This window comes from Stegostoma tigrinum, chromosome 13 (assembly GCF_030684315.1).
Source record: "Stegostoma tigrinum isolate sSteTig4 chromosome 13, sSteTig4.hap1, whole genome shotgun sequence".
In the NCBI taxonomy this organism is placed as follows: domain Eukaryota; kingdom Metazoa; phylum Chordata; class Chondrichthyes; order Orectolobiformes; family Stegostomatidae; genus Stegostoma; species Stegostoma tigrinum.
Window position 1 is genome coordinate 9,276,191 of NC_081366.1, and position 21,126 is coordinate 9,297,316.

The 21,126-nt window shown below is 46.0% G+C and overlaps 1 protein-coding gene and 1 long non-coding RNA gene across 5 annotated transcripts in view; one reads left to right on the forward strand and one right to left on the reverse strand.

The window, feature by feature from the left end:
- Positions 1-21,126, reverse strand: part of LOC125458153 (synaptopodin) — a 92,105-nt gene that overhangs the window by 3,501 nt on the left and 67,478 nt on the right. For all 4 annotated transcript variants that reach the window (XM_048543087.2, XM_059650556.1, XM_048543088.2 and 1 more), the window contains one exon: positions 12,054-13,960. In XM_048543087.2, the coding sequence (XP_048399044.2) occupies positions 12,054-13,960 (1,907 nt within the window). The remainder of the gene's footprint in view (positions 1-12,053; positions 13,961-21,126) is intronic.
- LOC132210463 (uncharacterized) lies at positions 14,429-20,992 on the forward strand. Its single transcript, XR_009446599.1, has 2 exons — positions 14,429-17,893; positions 20,212-20,992. It is a non-coding gene; the product is annotated as an uncharacterized LOC132210463 (long non-coding RNA).

Here is a 21,126-nt window from a genome sequence, read left to right on the forward strand (position 1 = left end):
CTGTATCAAGTAAAGGCAATATTTTATGAGCTGGTGTTAATAATGATTAAGAGATTAAATGAGGAACCACTGGAGCTCGTAGGAATTGAACACATGGTAAGAATGCCCCCCAGAGGATTTTTACTGCATTAACGCCTCTTAATGTCCCAGCCAACGTCTGAAGATTTTACATTAACCTCCCTCAAGTGTACAGCAAATAAACAGCATTCAGCCCAACCAGTTCAGTCCTGTTAACTCTCCAAACGGGTGCACACCCATTTCTCTCTGGTTCATTGTCTGTATCAATACATATTCCAATCTTCCTCATGAATTTATCCTTTAAATACTACTCTCCTCAGTCAAAGAACTCTATAGTTGGTGGATCTGCAGGTAGGGGAGGGGACAGCCAAAAATTCTCCTGTGGCCTTTCCTCCAGCCCACACATCCTCACCAGCTAGTAGAACTCAAATCTGAGAACTAGGGGCAGATTGTTCAGTAGAGATGTTTGGAAGCATTTATACACACACAGCGTAGTAGGTATTTGCAACTCTCTTCCACAAAGGGCACTGGATGCTGGATAATTTGTTAAATTTAAATCTGAGATGGCTCACTTTTTGTTAAGCCAAGATATTAATAAGAGACAGGGGTCAAAGGCAAGTTTATGGATAGTGAAATAGGCTTGAGGGGCTGAATGGCCTACTATTTCTTACGGCATTATCAGACATATCCTTCATCTCTGAAAGATAGCCTTAGTGATGGTGAATCATCAATCAATGTAAAAATCCATCTGGTTCACTAATAAGGAAGGAAATCTGCCCACCTTACCCAGTCTGGCCTACACATGACTCTAGAGCCAGAACGATGCGTATGTTTTTCACTGCCCTCTGAAATGGCTGAACAAGCACTCAGTTCAACGGGCAATTACAGATGGAAAACTAAAGCTGAACCTTGACACTGATGTCCACAACTCACGAAAGAGTTTTTGAAAAAATATAATGTGGATTCGGTTCATTTAAAAAGTTGAATTTTGAAAGTGGGGCTGGATTGTTCTTTTACAGTAGACAGCGTCTTTCACACAATGAATGAGCCAAATGGAGTCAGTGTTCACTGCTCCCCCCAACTGAAGGAGAGAGTGCGAGAAAAGTTGGCAGAGAGAGGGAAGGAATCGCCATTGATGGAGAGGTGGTGGATTCTAGAAGGAGAGGGTTGAACCACAGAATGGAATGATACAGGGACAAAAGCAGGCTTGTTGCGTCTAGTTTTAAATAAATACGGTCAATATCCTTTTGAAAGTCATGACTGACTCTGATTCCATCAAGCTGTCTGGCTGCATGTTTCAGATCACAACATGATGCTAAAAGGTTGGATTTCCTCACCAGCTCCTTTGGTAAAGGATCTAAGTACCGTGCTCCCTAATTACCAAAATCCTTCTACCACTGTGCTCACTCTATCATAGTCCTGCATCACCCTTTATCGAAGACCCCCTTCTAAGTCCCTGGATTGCGCTGCTAGAGGTGGATATAATAGCAACATTAAAACAGAATAAATGAACAGGCAGGGAACAGAGGAGTACGATCTCTCCTGAATGGTCTGGTCCTAATTATCACATTTAAATTCCACTGGCTGGCCACATACGGGCAAAAGGATTTTGGTTTAGAAAGGTGTCATGTGTCGGTGCAGTCTTGGTTGGCCAAAGGGCCTGAGCTGTGCTGGTCTTTCTTTCCGATCTATGGGTACGTAAGGAGGTTTTTTAGTCTCTTGAGGCTATTTCACCATTCTATTGTTTCTCTCCTCATAAACTGTTTTTTTAAATAAAGCCTTTTGAGCCCTGGTTCTATTCACACTGTATTCTCTCCAACACTAAACTATTCTACCTATGGTACTGTGCCCAGGGCTGCTCTCTACAAGATCTCTGTATAGCAGGACAGCTTTCACTCCTTTGTATTCCAATCCCCAAGATCTAATGCTCAGCATATCATTAACTTTTCTTATTAACTTGGGAGGAAGATGTTGGTGTAGTGGTAATGTTTCTCAATGAGTAATCCAGAGCACCACACAGATGCTTTGTGAATTCCACTTTGAATCTGCTTTCAGATGGTAAAATTTGAAACTAATAAAACTTTGGAATAAAAAGATAGCTTAACAGAGATCTCTGTTGATTGCTGCCAAAACCCGTCTGGTTCACTAAAGTCCTTCAGGGAGGGAAATCTGCCATCCTTACTTGGTCTGACCGAAATTTGACTCCAGACTGATAGAAATGTGATTGGCTCTTAATTAGGGATGAGCAATACTGCCGACTGTCAGAAGAAAACCCATCTGGTTCATTAATATCCATCGGAAAGGAAACTGCCGTCCTTACCTGGTCTGGCCTACACGTGACTCCAGACCCATAGCAATGTGGTTCAGACTTAGCTGACTTCTGAAATGGCCTAGCAAGCCAAGGACAGCTAGGAACAGGCAAAAAAAGTGCTTGCCAGTCAGCAACACCCATGTTCCATGAGTGAATAAAAGAAAAGCATACCAGGACTTCAAAAGAGTCAGGGGGCAGTCATGAGTGTAGTGGCCATCACGAAGGAGGTGGTGCTGGGAATGCTGAAAGATCTGAAGGTGGATAAATCACCTCAACCAGATAAAATACATCCCAGAGTTCTATAGGAAATAGTGAGGAGATTGTAGAGGCATTGAGTAGTGATCTTTCAGGAATAACTGGAGTCAGGGAGGGTCCCAGAGGGCCGGCAAGTGGCTAATGTAATATCCATTTAGAAAGGCTGGGAGGCAGAAGACAGCAAACTATAAGTCAGTTAGCCTTAGCTCAGTCATTGGTAAGACTTTAGAATCCATTAAGAATGAGATCAAGGAGTACTTGGAAGTGCACGGTAAAATAGGGCTGAGTCAGCACAGCTTCGTCAAGGAGGTCATGCCTAACAAATCTACTGGAATTCTTTTGAGGTAATCACCAGGTTAGCAAAGGAGAGCCAATGGATGTGATCTATTTGGAATTCCAAAAGGCCTTTGATAAAATGCTGCACAGGAGGCTAGGTACTGGATAGAGGATTGGCTGGCAGGATTAGAGTGGGGAAAAAGGAGGCTTTTGTAGGATGACAGCCACTGATTAGTGGAGTTCAGCAGGTGTCACTATTGGGGGACCACAACCATTCACACTACATTTAAAATCTGGAAGAAGGAACTAGGGCATTGTTGCTTAGTCTGCAGATTACACAAAGATCAGTGTAGGGACAGGTAGTTTCAAGGAAGTGGGGAGGCTGCAGAGGTAATTGGACAGGATAGGAAAGTGGGTAAAGAAGTGGCAGATGGAATACAAAAACGTGTGAGATTATGTCCTTTGATAGGAAGAATAGAGGCGTAGCCTATTTTCAAAACAGAAAAAGGCTTTGGAAACCTGAAGCATAAACAGACTTGGGAGTCCTGGTTCAGGATTCTGTTAAGGTTAACATGCAGGTTATTTTGGCAGTTAGGAAGGCAAATGCAGTATCAGCATTCACTTCAATAGGCTAGAATGCAAGAGCAGAGATGTACTGCTGAGGGTGTCTAAGGCTCTGGTGAGACCACATTTGGAACAGTATGAGCAGTTTTAGGTCTGGCAGTTTTGTTTTTTATTCATTCAAGGGATGACAGCATTTACTGCCCACCCTCAATTTCCCCGAGGACAGTTAAGAGTCAACCGCATTGCTAAGAGTCTGGAGTCACAACAGGTCAGGAAAGGTTGGCAGTTTCCTTCCCTAAAGGGCGTTAGTGAACCAGAGAGGTTTTTCCAACAATCGACAATGAATTTATGGTCACCATTAGACTCTTAATTCCAAATTTTGTTGAATTCAGATTCCACCATCTGCCACAACAGGATTCAAATCCAGGTCCCCAGAACATTACCTGGGTTTCTGGATTAACAGTACAGTGACAATACCACCAGGTCATCGCCTCCCACCGCATCTAAGGAAAGATGTGTTGCTATCAGAAGGGGTCCAGTGATTTAAAAAATCTCAGGGATGAAGGGCTTGTCATATAAGGAGCGGTTGAGGACTCTGGGTCTATACTCAATGGAGCTTAGAAGAATGAGGAGTGATCTGACTGAAACTTGCAAAATTTTGAGAGGCCTTGACAGAGTGGCCGTTTCCACTACTGGCAGAGATTAGGACCTGAGGGCACAGCTTCAGTGATGGCATGACCCTTTGGAACTGAGATATGGAGGAATTTCTTCAGCTGGAAGGTGTTGAATCTGTGGAAATCATTGCTGCAGAAGACAGTGATGGCCAATTCTTTGAGTGTACTTAAGACAGAGTTATTGGTAAAGGAATCAAGGGTTATGGGGAGAAGGCAGGAGAATGGATTTGAGAAACATATCTGCCATTGTGGGGCAGACTCGATGGACCAAATGGCCTAATTCTGCTCTTATATCATATGGTGCAGGGAGTATTTGATTGGAACAGTGTCGAGGGAGCTTTACTTTCACTTTAAAAGAGTAAAAGGAGATTAGCTCTGCATCTAACCCTATGCTGTCATCACCCTTGTAACGTTTTATGGAGGCAGTAACCAGGGTCGCTTACTTTCTGTTTAAAACAGTAGATGGAGCTTTACTTTCAGTTTCAGAGAGGAGAGAGAGCTTTACTGTATTTAACCCCATGCTGTCACAGCCCTGTAGCGTTTGGTGGGGATGGTGTTCCGAGACATTTATGTTTCTTAAAAGAGTAGAGTTAGCTGTAGTTTAACACAGTAAAGAAAGTTTTACTGTGTATCCAACCACAAGTGGTCCAGGTCCTGGGAGTGTTTGATGGGGACGGTGTTGAGGGTGCTTAACTTTCTATCTCACCCCACATTTTACCCGTCCTGGGAATATTTGATGGGAACAGTGTTGAGAGAGCTTTACTTTCAGTTTGAAATGTTGAGAGCTTTAGTCTGCACCTTCCCCTGTGCAGTACTTGTGTTGGGAGTGTTTCATGGAGGACACTGTAGATGGAGCTTTACTTTCAGTTCAGAGTGGAGAAGGCTTTATTCCGTATTTACTCACCATGCTGTTCCTGCAGATGGTGTTGAGGGAACATTAATTCCAGTTTCCTTAAGTTTTAAGAGTCGTGGGAGCTTTACTCTGTATCTAATCTGTGCTGCACTGTCTTGGAAGTGTTTGATAGGGATACTGTCAGAGGAGATTTACTTTCAGTTTTAAAAAGGGAACTTCTATTTCTAACCCAGTGCTGTACCTGTCCTTCAGAATTTGACACTGACGGAGCAGTGTGAGGTTTGTTCTACAACAAATGCTATGCTGTACCTGTCCTGGGCAAATCAGGTGGAGACAATGTTGGTTGTGATTGAATCATTATCTAATGCATGCTGAACAAGGCCTTTGGTTCTGTTAAGGACCAGTGCAGGGAGGGCTTTATTGCATCTCTTCGCTCCATGTGGCACCCGTCCCAGAACGTTTGATGGAGGACAATGTAGATGGAGCAGTATCAGGGGAGCTTTACTTAGCTTACTTTTAGTTTAAAAGAGTACAGTGCTTTTGTCTTTATCTCACCCAGTGTTGTCCCTGCCCTGGGAGTGTTTGATGGAGATTTTGATGGACATTTGCTTTCTGTTTAAAAAAGTACAGCTTTAATTTCAATTTAAAAGAGTAGAGAAAGCTTTACTCTGTAAACTGTGTACTGCACTTGTCCTGAGAGTGTTTGATGGGGATGGTGTTGTCAGTATTGCTTGCAGTTTAAAAGAGGGAGCTCAATTCCATTTATGTATCTACTGTCTGTAGGATGCAGAGGAAAACAGGCCATTCAGCCATCAGGTTTATGCTGAGTTTTATGTCCCACGTTCCATTCCACTGCACCTCAGCCTATCAGTATTACCTCATGCTCCTGACTTCCCCATGTTTTCTCATAAACATATCAATAGCCTTGAGCTTGCCCTCTTCGCATATATTGCCCACTCTTCAGCTAACCCAGGTTCTTCAAATTTCCAACTCGTTCTCAGATCCTTACACAGTTGTAGAGACCTCTATTAGGCTCACCAGTCTTCTACAAGTTGATTAACCTTTGCAGTTAGCTATGACTTCCCAGTCCTGGTATCATTCTGGCTGACATACTTTACACCTTACCCAGGGCCTCAATCTCCTCCTGGCTAATACTGAAAGAAACCAGATCTGTTGACAATACCTCAAGTGTGGTCCAACCAAGTGTCTATACAAGTTCAACATAAGTTGTCTGGTTTTAAATTACACCCAATGTCGGTTTACACATGGTAATGTTTCACTAACCTGTGCTGTTACTTGTGACAATCTAAAGACAGAGATGAGAAGAATATTTTTCTCTCAGAAGGTTTTGAGTGTTTGGAATTCTGTTCCTTGCAAGGCAGGAGGAGAATCTTAAATGTTTTTAAGGCAAAGATGGACAGATTCTTCTAGGTGGGGGAAATGTGGAAGATTATGGAATGTGGAACCATCAGATCAACCACGATCTTATTGAATGGTAGACCAGGCTTGCGCCTAGGTCCTATGCTCGTATGGTTTGTGGCCCGGTAACTCGTTTGCTTTTCTTGTCTAACTCACTGAAGCCTTATTTCCCGTAGAGGATGCGGTCTTAACATTTTGCAAAACTGCTGTGTACAGATTTTGTAAAGACTCTGATTCAGAAAACCTAAAATAGTTTGCTTTATTTGGTCTCACGATTAAACCATATGTGACTGAAATAATTTAGTCTGTTCCACCTGCTTAGTGCAAGTGATACTTGTGAGAAAGTTGGAAGTCGTGTCAGAAGTGCACTATACAAGAATCAAAGAGAGATTCAGAGACTGACATAGGTTCCTAAACTTTAGCTTGTCAGGAATATTTTATTTTTTGCTGATTCTCTTCAAAACAGAATTCATTGGTAACTTCTCTATTAGGATTATTCATTAACGTGAGTCAGCATTCAAGATTGAAATTGGTTCCTCAGAAAAGGTGCTAGGGATGTTTTGATGAACGTGCTCACTAAATCTGATGGCCATTTTCCTACGCAACTCCTTTTGCTCTGGAAACTGCTCAAGTTGATTATTGATGAGTCAGGGAAGCAGAGAATTTGCAGCCTACATATTTGGGCCGGTTGTTATTTCTTCTACAATTTATTTAAAGGATGTTGCCATTGTTGACTAGGGCAGCATTTCTGCCCTTTCCCAAGGGCAGTATGGAATCTACTACATTGCTGTGGGTCTGCAGTTACATTTATCCCAGACCAGGTAAAAATGGCCGATTTCCCTCCCTAAAGAATACTGGCGAGCCAGGTGGGTTTTTCCACAATGGTTACGTAGTCGCCATTAGGCAACATTTTAATTTCATATTTTTATCAAGTCTAAATTTCACATTTGCCTTGATGGGGTATGAATCCATGTTCCAGGAGTATCAACTTGGGCTTCTATGCATGTTCCAAAATGACTATGAGTTGGTTTGAGATTTATACCTTTTCCCTCACCAGTGAATGGTCAAGAGGGAAGCTGAGAGTCGGCAGGGCCTTGGTAAGATAGGACAATTAACTTGATCTTTCTGCTCATCCTGGCCGAGCCTCTGTCTGCAAGACTTGATTGAATTTAGGAGTCACTTCACAGGTAAAAAATCTCAGGCCGACAGTTGTGACAGCTGCTGTGGGAAATCTGGCTCATTATGCCTTTACCAGCGCTTCAAAAGATCTCTCCAATTAGTCCCAACAGCGATCATTTCTTAAGTTCACCAGACATTTCGTTTTTAAGTGTTAATCCTACTCTCTTTTGAAAGTTATGGCTCCTACTTCCAACTCAGGAAGTACATCATTATCATAAAAATTCCCTTGCATAACAAAAACTTCTTTCCTTCTCCTGCTCTGTTTCTTTAGCTAATCAACTTAAAACTACATCCTCTGGGCAGAAACAGTTTCTCTCTTTTTAACACACCCATCTGAGGAAGGGTCATTGAACCTGAAAACGTTAACTCTGTTTTCTCTTTCACAGATGCTGCCAAACCTGCTGAGCTTTTCCAGCAACTTTGTTTTTGTTCCTGATTTGCAGCATCTGCAGTTCTTTCCATTTTTATTCTTTATTTTTAAACTCTGTTAAAAAAATCTGGGGTGGTTTTGATACTTTTGTTAAATCTCTCCTTCTGTACTGCAAGAACAGTGCCAGCAGAAAATGCTGGGGAAACTCACTTAAGTCTGGTAGCATCTGAGGGCAGAGAGAAACAGAGTTAATGTTTCGAGTCCAGATGAATTTTCTTCAGGATGAAGCTGGAAAATAATTGTTTTTCATGCTGTTGACTTGGAACGTGTCTTTGGGGAGGTGGGGTGGCGGGGGTGGCAGCGAGCCAAGAGAACTGAAAGCGAGTCCAGAGCAAATGACCAAGGCTAATGGTGGTTGAGTGAAGGAAATGTAAAATAGGTGTAAAGGTTAGGAGTGAAAACAGATAAATAGATCCACTCTGCTGAGAGCAAAGCCAGTGAGACACAAGACATGGCCAGGGGAGGGTTGGAGATAAGAAACCGGGAAGACGCTGTGAACTTGTGGACAGTCAGTACTGACTCCTAGCAGCTGTAAAGTGCCCATGTGGAAAATGAGCTGCTGTTCCTCTAGATTGTGAAGGGCTTCAGTGGAACACTGTAGCAGACCTATTGTTGCTCCGATGCTAACATTTCTGTTCTTGAAATATTAGTGTTCCAAAGAAGCTCACTGCATGCTGAAGAACTGAAACTTTACAGCCTTGGCTCAATATTGAGATCCAAAACTTCAGAGAATAACCCCAGTCCTCCATTTCTCTTAGCTTCCACCTCCCATACTATGCCTTGTTGGCTTTGCTGTCAGCGGAATGAGCCTATTTTCACCTTCTCACACCTAACATGTACGCCTATTTAACATCTCTATCTCTCCTTTACACCATGAAGACTGCCTTTGACTTTTGCTCTGGGGTCACTCACCGCCTGTTCCAATGCCCTCCCGATTCCAGCACCCCACCCCCACCAAACGTCAACAGCAAAAAAAAAATCACATTTTCCAGCCATTTTCAGTTCTGAAAGTGAGTCACACTGGATTTAAAACATTAACTCTTTTTCTTCCTCCACAGATGCAGACAGGCCTGCTGAATTTCTCTAACATTTTTCTGTTCTTAAGTCACATCCTGAGATTGCAGTCAACACTCATTAATGAGGATCTGTGCTGTTCTGAGAGCCGAGGAAATGTGGAAGCCTCTATGATGACATGAAAAAGCTTAATCTGAGCAAGAGAGCAAATGTATACATAAATGACACAGAGAATGAAGGAGAGGAAAAAAGAGAAAATGTCCAGAAAGAGAAATAAAAGAGCTTTATTAAAGTGCAGGATACAATCCAAGCATAAGTACAACAGCTGATCTCAACAGGTTGCAGAAGAAACGAGAGAAGAGGTGAGCTTACAATTTTTCAATACCTCTGGCATTGCATGTCTTAATTACACAGAAACAAGAGAGAGGGAGAGCTCAGCAATATCAGTTCCATCAACTTCGGAGGTTAGTCAGTCAAGGAGAAATCTATTTCTTTACATCCCAATTGCAGATGTTGGAGACTGTTCTACAAGTTCCAGCCACTCTTTGCTCACTGATCTTGAAATGAGAAACTAGTTCATAGAAACTAGCTTCACATGGGAAACAGGAAAACATTTTGCCCGGAACATAGAGATTTCCTTTTGAATCTTACGGTGTGGTTCCTACACTCCCCTAGGCTCCTCAGTTCCACTGCTCACAAACTGATTAACCGGGCAACAGCTTGTTCCAAATTTGCATGGCATCCCTATAACAATCCCCCTCCGCTCCCCAGACATTTCCTGTTCCCCAGTTTGGCTCAAACCCCACCCCATCCTAAGGGAACAAACTAACACTAGAGGTCAAGGTTTTCTGAGCACCAATGGCAGTGGGAGATTGTGTGCCATCCGGTGATGGATTCTTCAGCTGCAACTTAGCAAACCATTGAGGGGCAGGGCGAGGGGAGCTATTCCATCAATGTATATTACACATGGCCACTCACACCAGGAAATTATCACCCGGTGGCTTGAATCTCTACAGCCCATTTATCCCAGTAAGTTCCCAAAAGACAACCTCAACCCCAGCCTGCTGAACATTATACCTACTCTGCTCAAATCTTATGTTCCCAGTCTTCATGGCACCTGCAATGTCAGGTTGATATGGGACGTGACCACAATTTAGGATCCGCAGGCAGGCTGCGAACAGACCCCTGACTCAATTTGATAGAGAAAAGTCCAACTGTAAAAGTCCCATTTGTGACAGGAATACATCCTGAACTCAAAGTTTGCTGAAAAGAAGAATATAGGATCATGAGACAAATGTGCGGAGAACATCAAATAAAGACTAAAAGACAGAGTTGGCAAGTTTCAGGAAGGCAGCATCTGGAGTTCTGAGTTAGGGCTGAGGTGGGGTAAGAGTGTTGTAAGATTTGTGCAGAGGAAAAAAGAGAGAGGAGAAAGGGAGGGAGGTACAGAGAAAGGTGGACAGGTTGGAGGACAGTCAGTCAGACTAAGCAGTTTTACTGTGACAAGTTGACCTGTGGGGAGAGGGTTGAATAATAATCAGGAACTAGGGAAAAAGAAATATTGATTTTTAGATGTATTCAGACAGGAAGGAACTCCTTCAGTCCTGTCCCCCTGACAGCATAGCACTCTCTCAGAACTAACCCTCCTACAGCACAGCTCTCCCTCCACAGTGACCCTGACAGCACTGCCTCAGTACTGAACCTGGGATGGTGCTCCCTGTGTAGCAATGGAGATGACAGCCAGAATGGTGCGCTCAGGCTTCAGTATTTAGATTTGAACCAACACCCTTGTTACACAGGCTCGCTGCAGCTACCTGTCAGCCGTTATTGGTTTGGCTTAATATTTTTGAATCTGGGCCAGTGAGGAGCAAGTGGCAGAATTTCTGTGCAACTGACAGCGATTAGGGTGGAGGACTTTTGATGGGGGCCTTCTTATGGTGTTGTGGTCGTACCCCTAACTGGGACTTGGAGGCCTGGGTTCAGATCCCATCTGCTCCCGAGGTGTGTAACAACATCTACAAACGGGTTGATGAGGAAAAAAAAAGTTTATTTTCCCTACAGCAGAGGTTGAGAGGTGACTTTATATAATCTTGAGGAGCATTGATGGGGTGAATAGCCAAGGTCTTTTCCATGGGGTAGGACAGTTCAAAACCAGAAGGCATAGGTTTAAAGTGAAAGGGACAAGATTTAAAATGGACCCAAGCGGCAGCTTTTTCACGTAAAAGATGGTGAGTGCATGGAATGATCTGCCGGAGGAAGTAGTGGGGGCTGGTATGATTACAATATTTAAAAGGCATCTGGATGAGTATCAGTAGGAAGGGTTTACAGGGATATCGGCCAAATGCTGGCAAATCGGCCTAGATTAATTTAGGATATCCGGTCAACGTGGACAAGTTGGACTGCAGGGCCAGCTTCCGTGCTGTAGGTCTCTATGACGGTACACCCTCTAACAGTGGGGATGTCAGCCTGGAATATGGGCTTAGGTTTCGGTATTTGTATTCAAACCAACAAACCTTCAAGCACAGGTTAGCTAGTGCTGCTGGGTGAGCCATCATTGGTTTGGCTTGATGTTTCCGAATCCGGGCCAGCAAGGGGGAAGTGGCAGGACCTTTGAGGAAGAGATGATGGCTATGAGGGTGGAGAAGTTTTGTTGTGTGTGGGGGCTAGCAGGAGTGTCCATACCCCTGGACATGGAGGGCTAGGTTCAAGTGCCAGAAATGTATTAACAACATCTCCAGACAGGTTGATGAGGAACAAGATGGGTTTGTGTTTGCACGGGTGAGGTTTTGGACCTGGATGCCAAAATGGGGCAACAGGAAATTACACAGGCGTTTTCAGCAGGCCATTCAGCCCATCGAGCCCGTGCTGGGATCCACTGCGGAGTTCCTCCCAGCTGATTTTTGCCCTCTATCAGGCACATTCTAAGGGGCAGGCAATTTTTTTTGTTTCTCTCCCCAACACCCGCCAATTCCAACCCCCCCCCCCGCCGGCCTCCAAAAAAATAAAATCCCACTCTTAACCGTTTTCCTTTCAGAAAAGAAGACCGAAAGGTTTCCACACCTGGGCTTCCAGTCCTGCTTTCCGGGCGGAGAAGGAGGGTCTCGGGACCTGCAGCACCCCCTTGGTGGCTCGGGGGGACGGCGAGGAGCTGCCGCCGGTGCCGGGAGGAGGAGGAGGCTGGAAGCTTGGAGCCGGGGGCTCGGTGAATCCGTTCAGCCGGGAGGAGGGGGCGGCGGCAGGGGGCGGCTTGGCGGCTGTCGGCGGGCACGAGGAGAGCGGCGTCGAGGTCTGCCTGAGGTAGGAGGCTGGGGCCGGGTTGGGCCTGAGGAGCCGGGGCGGGGAGGGGGCCCCTTTGGGCAACGAGCTGACGGGGTTCTTCTCCGGCGAGATGATGAACAGCGAGGAGCTCGCGTGGTGGTGGTGGTGCTGATGTTGCTGCCGGGAAGCCGCCGGGTTCCCATTCGCCTTACCCACCCGGGCAAAGGCGGAGACCGGGGAGCGGGGGCCGGCGGGTACGCTCTGGCGGTCGAAGGGCTCGTCGCTGCATTTCCAAGATGGCGGCAGGGACATGGTGGGGGAGGGGGGCCTGGGCCTGGTCTCCATGGCAACTGGTGCCTCGATGGTGTACCTCTCCATCCGGGTCTGCCGCCGCGCGAACAGCTCCGCCCCTTTCCCTTTGACCTCTGCCAGGGCCTGGCTGGCCCCTGACGTGCGCGGGGCCCTCAGCTCCGGCGGCTTCAGGCACGACGCCCACTCGGGAACCGGGGGCTCTTCCTGGCCTCGAACCGGGGGCTTCGGGGCCACGGGGGGCGAAGGCTTCTTCTGGGGGTTGAAGGTGGCAGCCTCGGCCCCCAGGCCCAGGCTGTCGTCGTCCTCGGCCAGCGCCTCGCCCTGGCTGCCCTTCCTCTTCTGGACGTCGATGCCCTGCACCAGGGAGAGGAGCTCGGGATTGGGCGCCACCTTGGGCTTCTCGGAGAAGGTGAACATGGGCTTCCAGGCCGCCCGCCGAATCCTTGACTCCTCCAGGATGCCCGTCTTGTTGGCCCACATGGCCGGAGGCCTGGATGACTGCTCCACGCCTGGTGCACTGGAACCTGGAGGCGGTGCCGACGATGTCCTCTGGGACCCAGGAGGCTGGCGGGAGTAAACCGGGGCATAGGGAGCAATCTCTGGGACACTGGCCGGTGGCTTGTACGGTTTTGGAGAGCCCCCCTCCGCCGAGAAAGGCTTGGGTGTCCTGTTCGCCAAGAATGGCTGCTTCTCTTCAGGCCTGTGGACCATGTGGCTTTGTCCATGTTGACCACCGCTGCCTGTTTGACCATTGACCTCCTTCAGTAGATCCTTACTGTCTGGGTCATGTGGCGGGTAAGACGACGACAAATGGACCTCTACCGTCGTTCTGGCCGGTTTCACTGAATGGCTGATTTCCACCGGCTGTGTCACCGTGGGGCTCTTGAATCCTCGCTCAAGCCCGGGTTCCCCTGCAAGCTCCCTCTCGCCTCCATCCTCCTCCACTACCTCTTCACCCTGCAGCCCCTCGACCTCCGATACGTAGTCCTCCTCCGCTCCCGTCTGGCGCCTCGGGTCCGCTGCCTCCTCGTGGTTTCCAACCGTCAATGTGGACTCCATGGCGTGGCCCTCAGCCCTCCCCCGATAGCGCCAGAGGCTGGTGTCCTCTGAGGAGTCGGACGATGTAGGCGGTTTTCTGCCTGGCTGCCCGGCTAGACCGTCTCCAGGATCTCGGCCCTCTCCATCAGTGAGGCTGCCCGATTCCAGGTCAGTGCAGTGCTCTCCCTTGCCGTAGCTCGTTAAGGTGAAAGCATTCACTCTCTTCCTGCGCCTATTGAAGAGCAATACACCCTTGGAGTTGGTACTCGGTGGAGTAGTCAGCTGGGCTACAATTTTCTGGCTCTGGATCCTGGCGTCTTTTGCCTCCTGCTCACTCGAGCTGAGGCTGCGGCCGAGACCTGCAGGGTGATATCAAAGATTGTTATGTGAGATGCTGCAGAACCAGACAGGCAAAGACCAATCCGCGCCCCCCCTCACACACCCACCCACTATCACACTCCCCTACCACACACTCACCCCTTCCCCTCCACACATTTACTCTTGCCACACATTCCGTACTCGCCCCACAGTACTCCCCCACACAGTAACCCTCATGCACCCAATGCCTCCCTGCACACTTCCCCCGCCACACACTCATCCCTCATCTCATTTACTGACTCCTATCTGCCTCTCACACTCCCACCTCTTATTACACACACATCCACCCCTCTCCCCCACATACTCCCACCCCATACATGCTCCCCGCCAAAGAACCGTGTCCAAGTATCACCATTGTCCTCCTTGTGCTCTGATCTATTTCTGTGTGGACTGATTTTGATGACAGTGCCCCTCCCCCCCCCCCCCCAACAGGAGAAGGAAGGGTGTTTTTCCCTGGTCCGGTTTAGAGTATCCCTTGCCAGGCCACACCTGAGGCAGGTCATTTATGTCTGAAATGAGGAGGATTTTTGTTTCCCACTGAGGCTAGTGAATCTTTGCAAATGGGGTTACAATGCGGGAAAGCGACATTTAGGGAGAAAATTAGTTGTGATCTTGTTCAATGATGGGCTGATTGGTCTAATCATCCCTGCCACCCCCCCCCCCCCGCTTCCCATGTTCCTATCTTTTAAATGCGACAACTTGTTACAATCACATGGTGGAAGCTTATTCAACATTAAGGGAGATATGCGTGGGAAGTTCTTTTCTGCAGAGGGTGGTGGGTGCCTGGAACATGTTGCCAGTGGAGGTGGTAGAGGCGGGCACGATAGCGTCATTTAAGATGTATCTAGACAGATACATGAATGGGCAGGGAACAGAGGGATACAGATCCTTGGGAAATAGGCAACAAATTTAGAGAGAGGATCTGGATCGGCGCATGCTTGGAGGGCCGAAGGGCCTGTGCTGTGCTGTAATTTTCTTTGTTCTTTGTTCTTAATAACATTTTAAGGGGGTGAATGAAATAAATGTGTGTAAGAGGAAGAAAAATTACATTCAGAAAGGAATCCAAGTGTGAAACTAACTCAACAGAATCATGAGTTTTATGGTGAAAAATGAGACCATTCGGTCCATCGTGTTGACCAGCTCTTCAAATGACCATTCTGACTCTGCCATTCTCCTGCTTTTCCTGTGTCCACAGTCTTGTGAAGAGAGGGAGGGATTTGAATGAGTCCCAGTGGTTTGGTAACATTTCCAGGAGATCTTCACCTGGCTTCCATCTGTACTGCAATTAATTTTTTTTAATTGTGGTTCTTTAATTTGCTTTAGCATCTGGATGAATAGCCCATTTACACAGTCCATTAAAACCGTGAGTACATTATGAATCATAGTGTGGGACAGGAGATGTGCACACACCTGGTTGAGGTAGGGATGATAAGCTTGCCTGACTACATCAATGGGTCAGTCTTATGTTTTTTATAAACAACAATCTGATTCCAGCACTCACGTTTCTGCCCAGTTAGAACCTGCAATACTAAGATGAATTTCAATGCTTCACCTGGTGAACTTGTGATTGCCAGGGTATTCTGAGCATCCAAATAGTGTAATTTAGCTCTTCCAACAAATTTCAGTTTCCTGATCACTTTAACCTGTCCACAGACTATAAGGCACGAGTCTGGAAGGTCATGATATGCTCCCTGTTTGCCTGGATGGGTGCAGCTCCAACACCACTCAAGAAACTTGACACCACCCAGGGCAATGTAGCCCACATCCACAAGCATCTCCACCCTCCACTATTGATGCTCGGTCCATGTATGCACCATCTACGACACACATTGCAGAAATTCACAAGGCTTCTTAGTAAACACTTTCTGAATGGCAACCACTATCATGTCAGAGAACAAGGGTAGCAGATACATGGGAACACCACCACCTGTAAGTTCTGTCCAATGCACGCACCATCCTAACTGTTTCTTCACTGTTGCTGTATCAAAATCCTGGAAATCCCCCCCCCTCCTCAAGGCATTGTGGGTGGATCTACAGCGCATGGACTGCTGCGGTTCAAGGAGGCAGCTCACCCCCACCTTCTCAAAGGCAACTGGGAAGGGCAGTGTTGGACATCAATGTCGGAAGAAGGACATTCACTGTAAGAAGTTGTTAGCTGTGACTCAGACAGCTGTGTGTATCCCTCTTTGCAGGATTGAGGGTTTAAGCCTTGGACACAAAGTCTGTGCAGACAGCCTTGGGTCAGCACAGGGGGGAGTGCCGCACTGTCGACATTTCTGTCTTTTGAGTGATCCCTTGAGCTATGATCCTTTCTACCACCCCAAGGAAACATGAAAAATACCCATGATCATAATTTGAAGAAAAGCCAGACAGTGTATCCCCAGTCCCAGACCCCTTTAACCTTCTGCAGCAAAAGTGCGGCAAATTATTTGACAGCTGCTGTTTGCAGGAGATTGCTGTGCACACATTGAGTGCTGCTTTTCCTGCAGTCCACCTGTCAAAGGTAAAGTCACCATGGTCCTACTAGATCATTAGAGAAGGATGACTGGTAGTAGTTTAACCCAAAAGTCATCATGCCTCAGGTGAGGGGAGAGGTTGAGAAGGAGACTGCTTCATGGTGACCTCAGCCGGTGCAGGATTGAACCCATGATGTTGGCGTCACTCAAGCAAATCAGCCAACTGAGCTAAAACGATAGCAGAAATTGCTGGAGAAACTCAGCACATTTGTCAGCTTTTGCGGAGAGAGAGAGAGACGAAGCAGGGCTAATGTTGCTAGTTTCTCCAGCAACTTCTGTTTTAGTTTCAGATCTGCAGTTCTTTAGTTCGGGCAACTCAGCCAACCGTACTGCAACAGTGGCTGGGATCCATGGGACAGTGGGAGGCCGCGACAGGTGCTAGGCAAAGGCAAATTTTGCAATCTCCGAGGTGTCCCCGCTATGCTAACAGGAGGTGGCGCCAGACTACGGGCTCACTCTCATACATAACACACATACAGGGCCAGTAAACACGGAGTTTGAACCTTATTTTGAACTAAGCGGAACAAAACACGAATTTTACCCATTGCTTGTAAACCTGTCATTGGACAGGTCTAAAGTTAAGAGCTACATAGGTGACCAGGAAATATACCGCAAACAACAGGACTGATTTCACATTGTTGTTCCCCAGCAGAAAAACTGCACCCCGAATACTCCAGCTGTTACACTACCTTCTTAAAAGCACAGAACACGAATGATCCTAATGTGTTCAAAAGACAATCCAAGTCATTTTTAATCCTAAATTGTCATTGCAACAAACTGGGAACTCTTACATTCTGAAGCTAAGCTAAACAGACAGATAATTTAAGAATGTTCTAACAAGATATTCACGCTCCCCAAATCAGCTGAGAAACTTCTACAGGTCTAGCTTCAATTCAGTTTGTGCTTTCTCCAAACTTTTTTAAATTAATTTTTTTGAGAAGTTAAATTCTCTATGAGGGAGAAAAAATGATCTCTATTCTAAATATTAACTTTGTTTTCAATAAAACCAAAAAAATCGTAGTTTTTTTGCTTTTAGAAAAGAAAGATTGGCTTTGTGGAAGAGTAAAATATACGAAATTAGTTACTGACTGTCAGATTTCGAATATTTGATCTTACCGTTTTCCCAATAGCTGAGACCAGAGTGTAAAGTCACCGCCTGCTTTGTTGCAATTTAACTGTAACGTTTGCAACGCCCTTTCTTAACCCTGTTGCTCCTGCTATCGGATGTCCCAACAGCAAATGCATGTGTCTGTCAGACTAACTTCAACTTTCTGCACAGGGGAATGAAAGAGAGAGCCGTGCACGGAATCATTGTCCACCAGACAGCAGCAGCGATTCTGTCCGAATGGGTCATTAGCGCCCACTGGGTCGCACGCAACTGCTTAAAGCAACAACGGGGTAGGATGTTCGGAGTTTGCTATCTGTGTGTGTGTGTGTTCACCTGAACTTTGATATGTGTTTTCCGGTTTCCGCCCTCATATCACAGAAAGCTTACAGCGCACGGGAGCAGGCCGTTCGGCTCTCCCATAGAGCGTCTCCCCCGATTGCCCTTCTCCCCGTCACCCCTTACACCCTCTTTAAATTATTGTCCTAATTCCTTCTCGAAAGCCTACATTGAGCCTGCCTCCAACAGACTGTTAGGCAGTGCGCCCACCAAGTCCTAGCTATGACAACCAGAAGAGGCAGGAACAAAGGCCATTCAGCCCATCGAGTCTGCTCGCCATGCAGTGATATCATGACGTGATAATGCTCACCTCCACTTTGCTGCCTTTTCCCCATAACCCTCAATTTCCTTGCAGATGTGAATCGATCTCAGCCTTGAACATACGTTACAACTCAGCCTCACCAGCCCTGTGCAATCTTCCAAAGTTACAAATATCAGTTTTGCTTCTTTCTCTGTTTCCTTTAAAATCATGCCCTCTTGTTTTTAGCTCTTTGATGAGTCTCCCTCCCTGTTCTGCCCAGACCTCCTGATTTTGAGTACTTCAGTCAGGACTCCACTTTACCAATCCAGCTTCTTAGGTCACTAATCTACCCTACCTGGAAAATATCATGACGCAGATATTTTCTTAAACAACAACACAAACTTGCATTTCTATAGTGCCTTTAACCGAGTGTTAAGAACATAACCAAGTCACTTAAGGGGAGTACTATCAGGCGATATTTCACTGCACTCAATCAAACCTAATAAACTACCTAAAACTTGCCCAACAAAGTAGGTTTTATGAAACGGAGGGGAGAAAGATGAAAAGTTTTGGGAGAGTATTAATATCAGGATGTGCAAGCACTCAGAATGGATGTAGCACAGAAACTGTAGAGTTTCGGAGAGCTGGATTTTTTGTTTTGCCCAGCCCCAAATGGGCCACGTGGATGGCAGTTCATTGTGAATCAAATTGAATAGCTCCTGGGGATTTTGGTGGTTCTATCCTTTGCAAGGATGATACTTGGATATCAGAGGTTAAGTTATGAGGAGAGATCAGTCAAATTAGGCCTGTTTTCTCTAGAATTTAGAAAGTTGAGCGGTGATCTAATTAAGGTCTTCAGGATATTAACAGGGTAAGACCCAGCAGATAAAGATAACCTATTCCCATTGGTTGAAGGTCTGGAACTGGGGACACAGTCTGAGAATTAGAATTCAGGAGAGATGTTCACTTCTACATGCCAAGGTTGTGGAGGTTTGTAACTCTCTTCCTCTAAAGGCAGTTGTTGCCAATTCAATTGAGGAGGAAAGTTTAAGGGAGATATGCATGGAAAGTTCTTTACACAGAGGGTGGTGGGTGCCTGGAACGTGGAGGTGGTAGACGCAGACACGTCAGCGTCTTTTAAGATATATTTGGACAGGTACATGGATGGACGGGGAGCAAATGGACACAGACCCTTAGAAAATAGATGATAGGTTAGACAGAGGATCTGGATCAGCGCAGGCTTGGAGGGCCGAAGGGCCTGTTCCTGTGCTGTAATTTTCTTTGTTCTTTTGGTCTTTGTTCTTTGTTGGATTTAGACAACTTTTTATTAAACAAGGGATACAGGCCCAAGGCAGGCATGTGGAGTAAGCCAAGATCAGCCATGATCTTACTAATGGTGGAGCAGGCTTGAGGGGCTGAATGGCCTGCTCCTGATCCTATGTACGTTCACATTGTAACTGAGTATATGTTCCCAGGATAATCCTGAGCATACATTCACACTGTACAAGGGCTCCACAATTTACAAACACTCATACTCATGAATGCAATCCCATGCAGGGATCCCATACAGATTTAAAGACCCGACTTACAGACATTTCCTGTACTTACAAACAGCTGCTTTACATTGTTCTGCAAAGTGTTCTGACCCACGTACAAATAGACTTGTGAACAGACTCCAGAGTGAATCACCAAAAATGTACATGGTTGTGAGGATGGGGTGGGTAAAAAGCATTGAAATGTTCACTTAGATACAATTGTATGCAATAATTAAACAGATTTAAAAACAAAGTCCCTGGAAAAGCCCAGCAGGTCTGGCAGCATCTGTGAAGGAATAAACAGAGTTAACGTTTCGGGTCCTGATCCTATGTACATTCACAGTGTAACTGAGTTTATGTTCCCAGATAACCCTGAGCATACATTCACACTGTACGAGGGCTCCACAATTTACTAACACTCATACTCACGAATGCAATTCTTCAGAACTAATGAGTTCTAATGTACTAATCAGAACTAATTCTCCGCCATGGACAGGACCAATATCATCTACAAGATTCCCTGCAGAGACTGCGAGGAACACTACGTCGGACAAACAGGAAGGAAACGAACAGCAAGAGAACATGAACATCAACTGGCGACAAAAAGACACAACCGATACTCCCTCGTCTCAATCCACATGGACAAGGAGAACCACGACTTTGACTGGGACAACACCAAGATCCTGGGACAGGCTAGGCAGAGACAAGCGCGAGAATTCCTGGAAGCATGGCACTCCATGAAGCATGTGATTAATAAACACACTGAACTCGACCCCATATACATTCCACTACGGAGGAAACCCGGAAGTGAGGCAATCCATCACAACAGACCCCAGAGTTTAAAAACCAGGCGGGAAAACACACTGACGCTTCATCGGAGGCTGCACTGAGGATGTTACCCAGCACGGTAACGAAACGTCTGCGAAACAACAAACCAGCTCGGAGAGTCAACCAACCTCAACACCCACAACCCGAGCTACAAATCTACTCCAAAACCTTAGGGGAAGGAAATGTATTTTACTCCGGACTAGCACACTGGGATCGTAATGTTATACTACAAGTTTGGTAGAGACTAGTTTTAGATTCTCTCAAATTTACAAGATTAAAGTGGCTCTTGCAGCACTGTAGTAATGTCCCCTACCTTGGGACCACAAGGTCTGAGCTCAGGACTGAACCTTCTCCAGAGTTGTGTCACAACATGTCAGAACTGTTTGATTAAGATAACAAGAAGATTAAGGAGCAACCTACTGGGATATTAAAGGATTTGATAAGTTAAATAGAGAGAAATTATTGTCTCTGTTGGAAGAAGTCTATAATAAGAGGGTGTAACCTTAAAATTAAAACAAGGTGTGATGTGAGGAAGGATTCTTCACACTGAAAGTAGTGGAAACCTGGAACTTCATTCCCCTGC